The following is a 13,769-nucleotide window of genomic DNA, read 5'->3' on the forward strand; positions in this document are numbered from 1 at the left end:
ATTAAAACAAAAGGAAAAAGTGTATTTGAAAATATGTATGGTAAATGCCTCTAGCTTATAACAATTTAAAAGACAACAACCACAACCACAATAATAATAATATAATGTGTTCTTCTAGGTATTTGGAGGGAAAATTACATAAGGCATCTTTATCAGCACATTAGTATTATAGCGCTTACTTTTCAAACCCTAAGCATTAAGGTAAAACTTCCTCTTTACCTCAATACCTATTTATTCAATAGTTTACCATCTTAGTTTGTGCTCAAATGGTTCACTTCTATGTTCAAAATACTAACACACGTGTGATAAGGATATACAGACATCAGCATTAGGATTCTGTTCTTTTTCTATTTGATCTGTGTAACTTAAAGTATTATTAGTATGGGGAATATCACCTAGTCTACTATGGAAATTAGAATTGCAAATTGAAGAATGAGTCCTAGCATTATTCTCATAAAAAAATCAAATCTAAATTATGACATCAGTTTACAGATTGACTTAATAGTGAATTACCAAATCCCATTTACTCAGAAACAGGTAATTTAGATTCAAATTAATTTAATTTCATTTAATTTAAACAATGATGTATATGTGTTGATGAGCAGCCCTATGGCAGGAGAATACAAAATACTAAAGTTCAATGCCATCTTTCTGTTTTTCAAGTTATTAGCATTGCAGTTTTAGTAGTATTTTTTTTGTTATTGTTGTCAATTGCATAGCATTACAAATCATAAAGAATAAATGTTGCCAAAATAAAATCTCACTTTAGAAACTGATGCAAATCAACTGATTAGCATGATTCCTAAGATTCCAAACGAAGAAAAAATATTTTCCCGTTTAATTACTAGGCTACTGACATTATTTATCATATAACACTGCTGCTATGTGTCTCAGTCAGTTAGAATTTTTAAGAATACTTAAATGCTAAAGTGGTTGGCATTCTAAAACATAAAATACTTTATCGAAAACAATGGAAACAATTTGTTTAAAACAAGAATGGTTTACATTAAGTTGAAACACCTTAAATACATAAATTGATCAAATAATATATTAAAATAGCACAGGTTCTCAATAGGCAGATTAAAGTCTGATTATCTGTGCATAAATGTTCTACTCTGGTAGGTGTATTATGTATCTGACAGAAAAAAAATCACTTTCTTGACTTTCTAGAATTCCATTAGTAAGTATAAGATTTACGATACTATATGAGTTAAACTTTTACAATACAGTAACTCAGTAATAGGAAGTAAAAGGGAAAAAAATCTTGGTATAAGATTACAAAAAAGTAAAATAGAAATTCTCAATAAAGGTGTTTTGTTTCTCAAATATTTTCATTAACATTAGAAAAACCATGGAGCTAGTGGATTTTGGCACTAAAGATCTTTTAGAACAGAATTCATAATTTGCCTTTTAACTTAGCAATTAACATAGTCTTTATCCACAAGTGACCTCTATACCATAAAGACTAGTTGTTTGTCACGTAATTCACACTAAAATGTTTTATAGACTAAAATAATTAATTAAAAATAAATTTTAAAATGTAATGGATTATTGAGGAATGGGACAAAAGATAGTTAAAAACAAGAGATAGGTATAATACAAATTGTAATAAAATGTACATTATTAAAAAGTTACAATTATTTTAATGAAAATAATATAAATAATATTATTTCACTCAAGATTTTTATTATACAATAAAACCAATTTAAACAAATTCTGTTCATTTTTACTTTTACCCGAGTCTAAGAGAAAATTGCATAGAAGGAAGCATTTATAAGTGGCTACAAAAAAATTTTTGAGTAAGATTGTTAATTTAAATGCAAAGTTTGCAATCTCTCTACATCAATAAAACTGTAGGGTCTGTCTTTTTCTACTAGACTGAAATCATTTGTATTTTTATAGGACAAAATTCATTTGCACTACTGTTAGACAAGAATCTTTTGTGCTGTTAGAAGACAAAATCATTTGCATCTCTATCATTTAAGTATATTTACAGGTTAAATATACAGGTTAAGTATATTTACATGTTAAATATACTTAAAGAACTATAAATGATTCCAAACAAGAGCAAATCATCAAAGGTACCCCTAGGGAATTAAACAACCCCTTGGGGAATCTGCTATACAACAGGTAGCAGAATACTGAAAAGTTAGACAATAATCACTTTTGCCTATTTCTAAGTTTTGGACAATCTTTAAACCATCTACCTTCAAATCATAAATAATCTCCAGAAAGTATTCTTAAGCACCACCCCCAAGGTGATTTCATGGTGTTTTCATGTAATTCATTTATATGGGCTCAACAAGAACTGTTCATCAACATGAGTACAATCTCCGTGTAGGTTCATCATCAAATCTAAAGCCATTTGGCATTAAGCCACTACTAAGTCAAGAAAATTAATTTCTGTCTTGAGATTCCTTAAGGTACCTAGGATTGGATATTCAATAGCCTCTATTGTTCCAAAGACTTTTTAGCTGATTTTATTTGCTCTTCTATTCTGAGGCTAGGAAACCAAATCCAAGAAATTCATCTCCACCAATTCCATCTTCAGCCACTAACATGTGAGTGAATCACTCTTTCATCAAAGTGCTCAAATCTGTAAAGTACCCTGACTTTCCAGGAACTGATCCTGACTTCTAAATGTAAGACTGGGACCCGATAAGCCATAAAACAATTATCAGACAAGTCTTGTGAGAGGGCTGTTTAGGTAATGATTTCACATATGAATACAATACTTTTTCCTTACTAGTGGGCTTGACATACCCTATGAAATAAAGTTATTCTCAAATTTAACATCCAAGGGAAGTTTTGGTTAGATAATCTATTTGTCCAATTACATCCTAGTAAAAATGAGAACATACTTATTAAAACTGAAATAAACCTGCATATTCAGATGTGTGAGAATGAATGCTTGTGATAAGCCGAGAAAGAGAAGTAAACATTAGGTTAAAGGAGAAGAAGAGCATGACATAAAGCCCAGAGTAGAATAAAAGCCTGATGCTTTCAAAGAATTGAAGAAAGTACAGTATTACTAGATTGTAAAGCTCAGAGGCAGGCGTGGCAAGAAATGAGGCTAAACTCATGGACAAGATTGCACATGATGAGATTTTGAAGGGTTTTATAAGCCATTTTCAGCAGGTTTAACTTGATTATAGGATTCTGAAATGCCTTTGAAGGTTTTGAGAAGAGGGTGTGAACTGATTCAATTTGCATATTAGAAATACTATATGGAGTACAGTGTGGAGAAATGACTGAAGGAAAACAATATTTAGCGGAAAGAGGTTGGTACTACAGTAGCCAGGAGGAATGTGATATTGTTCTAAACTAGCTTGGCAGTAGGTGGTTGGAAAAAAAATTAATGGATTCACTAGATATTTAAAAGAAAAATGGAATACTGTCAGTGCAATTCATGAAATGTGTGTGTGTTGTGTGTGGGTTCACTAAAGAATAGATTGAGGTCAACAATTGAAACCCAAATCTGGTTCAAGAAAAAAGATGTGGGTCATGCCATTTCCGGAGACAAGCAGCACTGGATAAGTAGGTGTATGAGATACACCAGACCTGGCCAGTGACGTCGGGGCTGGTGACAGTGATTTGTAAATAATCTGCATAGAAAATGACCGTTGAAGCCATCATAATAAATGAGACCAAAACGGAAAGTCTGTTGTCTAAGAGCAGAATACATAGGGGGTAGCCCTGAGGAACACAGGAATCTAAGGGGTGACAGAAGTAAATAATTTCAAAAGTAAATAAAACTTGGTGAGAACGGAGGAAGGAAAAGTAGGAGAAAGTACTGACCTGGGGATCAAATAATGCTGTTGATAGGTAAATTAAGATTGAAGCAAGAAACTGAAAATTTAGTGTTTATGAAGTATTGGTTGGTGCAAAAGTAATTTTGGTTCTTGCAATTTTTAACCTTTTACACCGCAATTACTTTCGCACAAACCTAATATCTATAACCTAGGCCTTAGTAGTTTCAAAGGAGCTGTATGGGTAGAAATCAGATTGCAATAAAATGAGGAATAAATTTTTAAAGTCTTTGAGAACATGGATGATAATTATGTATTTCCTCCTAATAAACAATACAGAGCCTCAACATACTAGGCATACAGTTAACATTTATTGACTCGAATAAATTGAAAGTAAAAGAGAGCGCAAAAAATTTTTTTTAATTCAGAAATACTCTTAGAAAAAAAAATTTCCTTTCTTCGTGTGGGCATTTTGAAATTCTTTGATCATTGAGACAGGTCTATCAAACTGTGAGCAAAGTACTATGTTTCCCAGAAAATAAGACCTAACCGGAAATAAGCCCTAGCATGATTTTTCAGGATGCTCGTAATATAAAATAAGCCCTACCGTATTTCCCTGAAAATAAGACCGGTCTTATATTAATTTTTGCTCCAAAAGACAGGTTAGGACTTATTTTATATCACAAGCATCCTGAAAATCATGCTAGTGCTTATTTCCGGTTAGGTCTTATTTTCGGGGAAACACGGTAACAGAAAATTTCTTACTAAGTAGTGGCATCCTCTCTTAAAATATGTCAATATGAATTTTGCGGGTGACAGTTTTACTATTTTGGCTGTTAATTCAGAATATACAAAATTCCTTTTTTAAGTGTCAAATTAAAAAAAAACAAACACAACTTAGATTTAATTTTCATAAAATTCTTACCAGTCCAACCCTTTGGCCAGATGATTGTCCAAATGGTGTTCCTAATATGCACATTTAATGATTAACTCCAAAAATACTTTATCATTTGGTTCCAAGGAAACTTTCCAGCCACGTTTCCTCTCTACTTTCCACCACTCTCATCATCCCACACCACCACCCCAATCATCCTACACCATAAGTTTTCCATCATGCAACCTGTTTTCCAGCCATTAAAAAATCTGCATTGCTCCCTGATGAAAATTCTTCGTAACTTTGAAAACCCATTATTCTTGTTTAGAGTTCCCTCTTATGAATTAGGTCCCTTTGCTGAACTCCTATTCATTCTTCAAAATCTTGCTTCCATATAACTCTCTTCAAGAAGCTTTCCTACTTCAATGTCACCTCTATAACAGTAACAGAGGTAGATATATAATCTAGACTCTCCAACTCTTAAACACTATTCACATCCATGTCAGCCAAACTGAATGGCTCACAGAACATTTTCTGAGCTTAAAAAACCCAAATACGCCCATGAGACTATATAAAGAAGTTAAGAGAGAGTCTTTTTCCTTTTTTTCTCTGGGATGACTAAAGCAAGATGCTATACACCTAAATAGAATAGAATACGGTCAACATGTGAAACAGAAACTAGAAACAGGGAAGGAACCGTTACACTAGCAATTAAATAATTATTTGCATAACCCAGTATAAAGAATGTCAAGGTATGCAGTTTTAGATAAGATGATCAGAGGAGGGCAAGTTGAGTTCTCAAGTTCCCAAAGACATTTTCTCTGGATGCCATTTTCTAAGCCTCTAATATCCCTTGTTTTACTTTAAAGCTAATGTAAAGTTGGTTTTCTTTATCTACAACAGAAAGAATGCTAAAATATTTTATGAGCTCCATGAGGGCAGAGACTACTTTGTATACTATTTTATCCTCTAGAAAAGTGTCTTATATGTGATTGACACACAATAAATATCTGCTTGAAAGTGTAGCCAAAAAATTTAAATGTTTAATATCTGCTATTTCTATAAGAAGCACTACTTTATATTAGCCTTTGACAGATGATACTGAGTAAATAACAACCATTACTATGTCTTTTTATTTTGTTCATTATTTGTGGAAATGTACAAAGATCTGTTATTATGCTAGAATGTTTTATCCCACTAACAACCTTGAACTGAATTTGGATCAAGCCAAATGAAATATTTTTTGACTTTCTTACAGATCTGTAAAAACTTCTCCTTATTCATGTAATGCCTTTTTGAGATATTTAATTTTTTTAATTTTTATTAAAGTTACGAGGGTGACACTGATTAGTAAAATTAATAGGTTTCAAGTGTACAATTCTATAATTCATCATCTATATATTGCATTGTATGTTCACCACCCAGAGTCTTAAATTAATCTATTCAATCTATTCAAGTATATGCTATGAAAACATTATAGCTGTTAAGTACTCGAAAGAACTGGGATGGAGGAAATTAAGCACCACATCAAAGTATGAAAATACTTCTGATATTAACTGAAGCAAAATCTTTGTGAAATGTACAGTTTACAGAAAGGATATAATACAAATAGTCTCATGCAAGCAACAACTAAATTAGAGTACCAAGAAGGCAATGCCTCAGGAATGGAAAGATCAACCCTAGACTTATTGCTGATTTATTCCTACCTAGCAAAGCACAAAACTAAGCCTTGAAAAGGCCCAAATTTTTCCAAGTAAATTAACTGCATCCTAGAAAAAAATTAAAACTTCTTTATCAACATTGATAAATATCTAGCACCCAAAAAGGTAAAATTCAGAACGTCTGGCATCTAATCAAAATATGATGCATAAGGAGGACCAAAATAAAACAATAAAAACTCAGAAATTTTAAAAAAATGACAGAAATTGAAGAAAGGACATTTTAAAAACTCAACAAAATTCTAGAGATAAAAAATATATGCTGGATGGTATTAATATCACATTACATGTTATAAAATAAAAGCTTAATGAACTTGAAGATATAGGAAGGAAAAATATGCAAAACGAAACACAGAAAGAAAAAATAATGTATTAAAAAACAAGAACAGAGCATTAGTGAGCCAAGGAACAACATCAAGCAGTGTAATATACATATAAATGGAATTCCTAAAGGAGAAGGGAGGAGTGGGAAACTAAATTTTGAAACATAATGGCTGAAAGATTTCTAAATTTGGTTAAAATTATAATTTTATGATTTATGAAGCTCAATAAAACAAGAAATGAAGAAAACCACACTTATGTGGATCATAATCACATAGGCCAAATATATAATAAAGAGAAAAATTTTAATGCAGAAAGAGCAAAAAGACCCATTACATACAAAGGAACAATAAAGTTAAAAGCAGATTTCTCATTCGAAAAAACAAAAACCAATGGAAAACTGTCTTTAAAATGATGAAACAAAAAGCTATAATTTAGAATTCTTTAACAACGCAAAAAGTGAAATAAAGACTTTTTCAGAAATACAGCCTGATATAATTTATTGTCAGCAGATATGCATGTCGATGTTAAAAGATGTCCATTTGGCAGTAGGATAATGGTACTAGATATTATTATTCTGTCAAACACAATGGGTCATAAAATGAGTCTCAGTAAGTTTAAAAGAACTCAAATCATTCAAAATATGTTCTGTAACCATACTGGAATTAAATAAGAGATAAGTGACAGAAACATTTCTAGAAATTCTCCAAATAGTTGGAAATTAAATATCCCACTTCTAAATATCCATAGATCAATGAGAAAATAAAAAAGGAAATTAGAAAGCATTCACCTTAAGAAACCAGAAAAAGAAGAGTCAAGGTAAGCAAAAGAAAGGGAATAATTAAAGAGAATTAATGAAATAGAAAAAAAATCGAGAAAATAAACAAAAGAATCTGTTTCTTTAAGGAAAAAAATAAAATAAAATTGATATCTCTCTAGCCAGGCTTATCAAGAAAAGAAAAACAAATAAAGAGGAGAAACAAATTACCAATATTAGGAATGAGAGAGATGATATCACTGTATAATATATGAATATTATTAACAATCTTTTGCCAAAAAGTTCTACAAACTAGATGAAATGGGAGAGACACAAACTGACAGAGTTCACTCAAGAAGAAATACTAACCAGAAGAGTTCTAAATGTATTTTTAAAAATTAAATTTGCAGTGAAAGCCTTCCAAAAAGAAAATGACAAGTCCAAATACATTCAATGTTGAATTCTACCACAATTTAAGAAAGAAATAATATCTACTCCACACAAATTCTTTCAGAAAATTACAGAGGAAGGACTACGTCCGAATTCATTTTATAAGGCCAGCAGTGCCATAATACCAAATCAAACAGGATTATAAGAATAGAGCACTGCAGACTAATATCCCTCATTAACATAGGTATAAAAATTCTTAACAAAAATTTAACAAATCAAATCTAACAACATATAAATGAAATAATAAAAAATAACCAAGTGGAGCTTATCCCTGAATAGCAAGGGTGGTTAAATATGCAAAAATCAATTAATATAAGTCAGTTTTATTAGCAAATAAATCTCAATTTAAATAATTTTACTATTTTATGTTGAATAATTGAAAGTTTATTATAGTCCTACAAAAAAAGATACATACTCATATACGTTAATGTAACAGATTCCTCATGACTAATGTAAAGATTTTAAGCAGAGTAGAAACTAGGCTCTATCTATCTTGACCATCACAGTTATTTTCCACATTTTATTATTTTGAGAGAGTGGAATATTTCAGCTTTATTACACGAATTCTGGTTTGGCATCCTGAACATATTACTAGTATGCTCTCAAAAGAAAATCCTATTCAGAAAGTTAGTTTCTAACCATTAAATATTCATGCGCATTCTAAAGTAATTATGTAATTTGCTTAAAAATAAAATAAAATTAGATAACAAAGAAATAAAGGGCATGAAACAATTAGAAAACAACAATTATATCAATTATAATTGCTATTTAATAAGCTCTATAGATGATCCCTTTTGTCTCCTTCAATCATAATTTAAATAAACCAAGTGAAATCTGATTAATATTTCAGTATAAATCTTAGAAAATAAAATGTTGCATCCATCATCCTCAATGTCAAAATTTTTAAAAACTATATGAAAATATTTCTGGAATTTTCTGACTGTATTAGCATCTAAATCAATCACTATATAATGAAAAACTAAATCTGTCAAGTTAATTTCCATTACTATTTACTGAGTAGTAATTTGTACTAATATTCTTGAACAGTTAAGTAATTTCCTTAATTTAGATGTTAAATCAACCTTATAAATAAGGAGAAAGAATTTCTCCAGTAAACATGATTTTAAAAAATCATGCAGTCCTCTCACAAATCACACAGAAATTAATATAAATAAAACATTCAAAATTTCTAGTCACAGATCATAAGCTTTCATTTATTAATATAAAAAGAAGGAATGAACTGCATATTTTTTTTAAAAAGTTAAAACAGATTGGCCTACCACCAGGCTTGTCACATATGAGGCTCTATCTATCTTGAGGCATTCAAAAAACTAATTTGAATTCAGTCTAATCAAACAATCATAAAAGAATGAATAAACAAATCCCAATATTACAAAACATAGGCTTTTCTTTCATAAAAGCATAAGTTAAGAACATCAATCTTGACCATTTCAAGATATAAAGAACATCTGAAATATTTCCAAGCAACAATCTGAAGCCTTTAGCAGCTTATCACTAAACAATGAAACATACAACACATATGTACCTTACATAAAGATATCAACAATAAGATGTAATGGATCTTAAAAGAACTGTTAAGTACTGCTAATCCTAAATTTTTAATGAAAATTTAAATTACATTAAGTATATAAATTACATTAAGTATATTAAAGCAACAATGAGATCACTAAACACAGCAAATAATTTCAAGTGGGGTTCTAAGAAAAGTTTATCTACTTAACCCTCAGTTAAAGTATACAATGAATCAGAAAACCCAAATATTTGAGTTATTTCAAGTTTGATGCATTTTTTAGAATATAATTTCACTAAAAATTAGTACTTTTTTGGTTGACTCACTATTATTTGTATGAATGTTTATTATGGAGACACTAATCATCACAAACGTTCATGTACCCTTTTTATCAAGGGTCCTTACGTGTTTTCATATTGTTCAAAACAAAGAAATCTATTTCATCACTTGGAAAGAAACAGTATTCTTTTTGTACTGAAAATACTCAATGGTCACTAGATTTAATACTATTAACACTTACCTGTATTTTAATAGGCCAGGAAAAGTTGCTGACGTACACATAGAATGTAATGTTAGGATTGCTTCTAAAGTTAAATTTTTCATAGGAAAAACTATCTCTGTATTCCTTTATATTAGTCTTGGAAACTATAGGGGTCTCCTCCCCAGATATTGTTCCAGCTAAAATGTAAATAATAACAACAAAATTAAATAATCCATATTAGTAAATAAAGATCTTTATGAATTTAAAAACATATATCATACCCACTTATTTTTATAGCTGTACTTATAACAACATAATTAGCAAAATAAACTCATGTTTACAATTTAGAATGACAAGAAAAAATAAGATGTCATAAATAAAATGGAACAAATTTAGTATAAAAATCCTTTTGAAAAATGATACCACTGATTTTGTGCTATGTACTAGGCACTGGCTTAGAGACTTGATATTCTTTTCTAATAATAATTTTATTCCAGAGGTGTTCCATTCCTATTTTTCAAATTAAAACTTAAGTGTCAGAAATATTAAAGCACTTGCCTCAAGTTTATAGCTACTGAAAGGTAAATTCCTTTTTGGATCTCAGGTATATTTGGTTCCAGATACTGAGTTCTTTTCTATTTACTACTCCCTAGGGCCTTTCAAAATAAATCAGGCCATATTTAGCATGTCTCAACTGAATTAAAAAATGGAGGAAAAAAAAAACAGTTTATTTGTCTTATTGCAAACTGAACCATCACTACTTTGAATAAACTGGGAGGAGGCTATAATTTAAAACATGAGCTAAATGCTCAATTAGTTAAACAAATACTGGGTACTCAATAAATGTTTACTGAAATTAACTAAATGAAATAAAGCATTTCCAACAATCTTACCAAGCCCTCCCCCTTAACAAACAGTAAAAATAATTACAATTAGCATATTAAGCAACTGAATTAATTTCTAACTGATCATTATTCCAAAATTGTCTTGGATGCTTTTTTAAAAATGCAGATTTCCTGACCCTATCTCGCAACCTGATAAATAAAATTTTCTGACATTTCGTTCTGGGTATCGAAAGCTCCAAATGATTTCTTGCATACTAAAATCAGTGTTCTAAAGTGATTACAGAGGTTTTATACATTTTTGTTGAAAAATTTAAAACTCTTATAGAGCCAGTTTATTACACAGAAGTAAATTTCAAATTAGCTGTTCAAGTTATCATGAATTCTTAATTATTGAAACTCATGGTGCTCATATTTTACTATATGTTTGCACTATTTTAACAAAATATCTGTATGTTTACCTGAACTCCTCATTTTTAACACGTTTAACACAGGTTTTGGAACACCAAAGACCTCATCATTCTTGAATTCTATGTTTTCATGATCCTACATACTAAAATAGCATAATAACTCTATTTTAAAAAAATCAAATATGGAATACTTTCATGAAAAAAGTTTCCAGTACTTTTATGCAATAGTATATCTTTGATACACAAAACAGAAAGCAGAGGAATTACCTAAAATGTAAATATGAAACGTAAGCTTTTGCAAAATCCAACATATACATTTGTACTTCTTAGTTATATTTTTTAGAAGTCAACAATTTCAACTTATAAACCTAATTATGGAAGACATATTAAGTGTAGGCTTAAGTTCTTTTTACCCTCTCTCAATACCAAAGCTGACAAAGGTGGAAAGGGTATATTTCTAAGTTTGAAAGTAATAGATAAGTTGTTAGTTTATCATCATTCACTGAAGAATTCTGTTGTTTTATATCAATATAAGTTTAATAATTAAATTTATAGTTTCAATAGTGAATCAAATAATTGAAATCTGTCTCCTTAGATTAAAAAAATCATGTTAATTAAAATCAGCAATTCATAATACAGCCATTTAAAAAAATTAAGTAGTGTACAATATTTGTTACCTGTCTAATTTTAATTGAGTAAGGGAGAAATTTAACAAAGTAATGAAGTTTTATTTATAATGCTACTTATTACTTTTACTTGAAATGGCACAATGATTGGGTATACAATATTTTTTTAATTTCAATTATTTAAATTCATAGTAAAAGGTCATGTTAAACACCTTCTATATACAAACAGTTGTGAAAGGCACATGACAATAAAATTCTCTTACCTGTTGAACCGACTGACCATGTAATGTTGAGATTAAAGTTGTTTGATGCATTAATTGAAATATCCAAATTTTTGTTTGACTGCCAAGAAAGAAAATATTATGATTTAAAAAAATCAAATTATACTAGACAGATATGTTCAATGTTTTAATTATGCCCATGCTATTATTTCTCAAACTATATACATTACATCAATATTCAACTGAATAACTAGAATGTCAATTGTACTCTTTTAATAAAAAATATATATATGATAGATTCAAAGGTAGATTTAAGGTTCCCATTTATCTTCTCTACTAAAATTTGGCTTTCTGTGTGTAAAGCAGAGGCTACGGTAATTCAATATTTGTATTTTAATTTTCTTTGCTTATCTGTAGTTAATATTTAAATGATAAAAGTTTGGGTTAGTCCAATAATTTCACAGCATTATACGTCTGTTTCATTGAAAGACTTGGTTGCCTATTGTATTACTTTATATACTTTTTCTAGTTAAAGAATGCTTAAGATATTTATATTAAAATTTCAGGTAAAAATAATGAGCCTCCTATGAAAAAAGAGGATATCACATCATTTAAACATCTGTACAGAGGAACACTGAAGAATTTATGTCAGTTGGCCTATTTCTTGTCATTCATTAGTAGAGTACAGACCCTTTCCATTTAATTTCAAGGGAAAAAATGTCTAAAAGATTTATTTAAATATGATTTATTATCTTACTCCAAGAAATGAGAAAGGGAAAGTACCTATGATTATAACTATTGAGTCCTGCAGAAACACAAAGAATGATAGTTATATCGAATAGGTTTAGCTTCAGATATTGAGTGTGTTGTGCTATGTTTTAAACATGAAATGACCTTACAAAGAGCTATACTACTAGGTGAGACCTGGCTACTAAAAAAATAAGTAAATAAATTACCTCATGTTACTATTTTTTTCTAAATAAGATAAAGCAGGTAAGCCAATAGAAAACACATCTCTAATTTTCTAGGTGGCTCTTCGAGAAAATAAGTCTGTAAGCAATTAAGCTCCCTATATCTAATGTTAACAGGCTTAAAGGAAAATTGACTAAAGGACATGGTCCTTCCTTGATGGACAGAAGTAGAAAGAAGGAGCACCATAAAAGGCAACGATTGCCGGATGATGTGTGATAGTCATCTTACTTAAAAGGTACACTAAGAACTAAGTTTTCACCTCCACATAGCATCTATTCGTAATGATTTCCATAGTGTGACAGCTGGGTCTCTAAGAAAAATTATTAGTAATTTTCCATAACTATGAGAAGGCATTCTCTTCACAGTTTCCAGGAAGAAAATATAGATTCAAGAAGAACAGTCATCTCAAAAGAACATGCAAAATTTGTATTATAATAAGGTTGAATGACTGTCATACAGATGTTTCAAGGTAGTGCTCAGTCACACTGCAGAGATAGCATCTGAGAATTCAAAATAATCAAAGAAAAATAAAGCCTGGGACTTTAAATACATATAATATTTCAGAAGGATACTGCATTATCTATCAAGTCATACTCATAAATGAGTACGTGAAAGTAAGAAGGAAGCTAACTTACTGAGCCCTATTGATAAACTGTTAAGATACCTTCCACAATATGTACCGCAAAAATGTCAAATTTCTTGAGACCTTCCTACTTTTTTGATAATAGGAGTGAAAATATCTGACAAGGATTCAAGATAATGTCACTACTAATGACTCTAGTAATAAATACAAAACGCTTTTATGTAAGCACGTTAC

The 13,769-nt window shown here is 30.0% G+C and overlaps 1 protein-coding gene across 3 annotated transcripts in view; it reads right to left on the reverse strand.

Annotated features, from left to right (window-relative positions):
* Nucleotides 1-13,769, reverse strand: part of ATRNL1 (attractin like 1) — a 579,923-nt gene that overhangs the window by 361,525 nt on the left and 204,629 nt on the right. For all 3 annotated transcript variants that reach the window (XM_081075162.1, XM_081075163.1, XM_081075164.1), the window contains exons 23-24: nucleotides 12,023-12,101; nucleotides 9,921-10,078 (exon numbers count right to left, since the gene is read on the reverse strand). In XM_081075162.1, the coding sequence (XP_080931288.1) occupies nucleotides 9,921-10,078; nucleotides 12,023-12,101 (237 nt within the window). The remainder of the gene's footprint in view (nucleotides 1-9,920; nucleotides 10,079-12,022; nucleotides 12,102-13,769) is intronic.

Source organism: Rhinolophus hipposideros, assembly GCF_964194185.1.
Source record: "Rhinolophus hipposideros genome assembly, chromosome: 15".
Lineage (NCBI taxonomy): Eukaryota > Metazoa > Chordata > Mammalia > Chiroptera > Rhinolophidae > Rhinolophus > Rhinolophus hipposideros.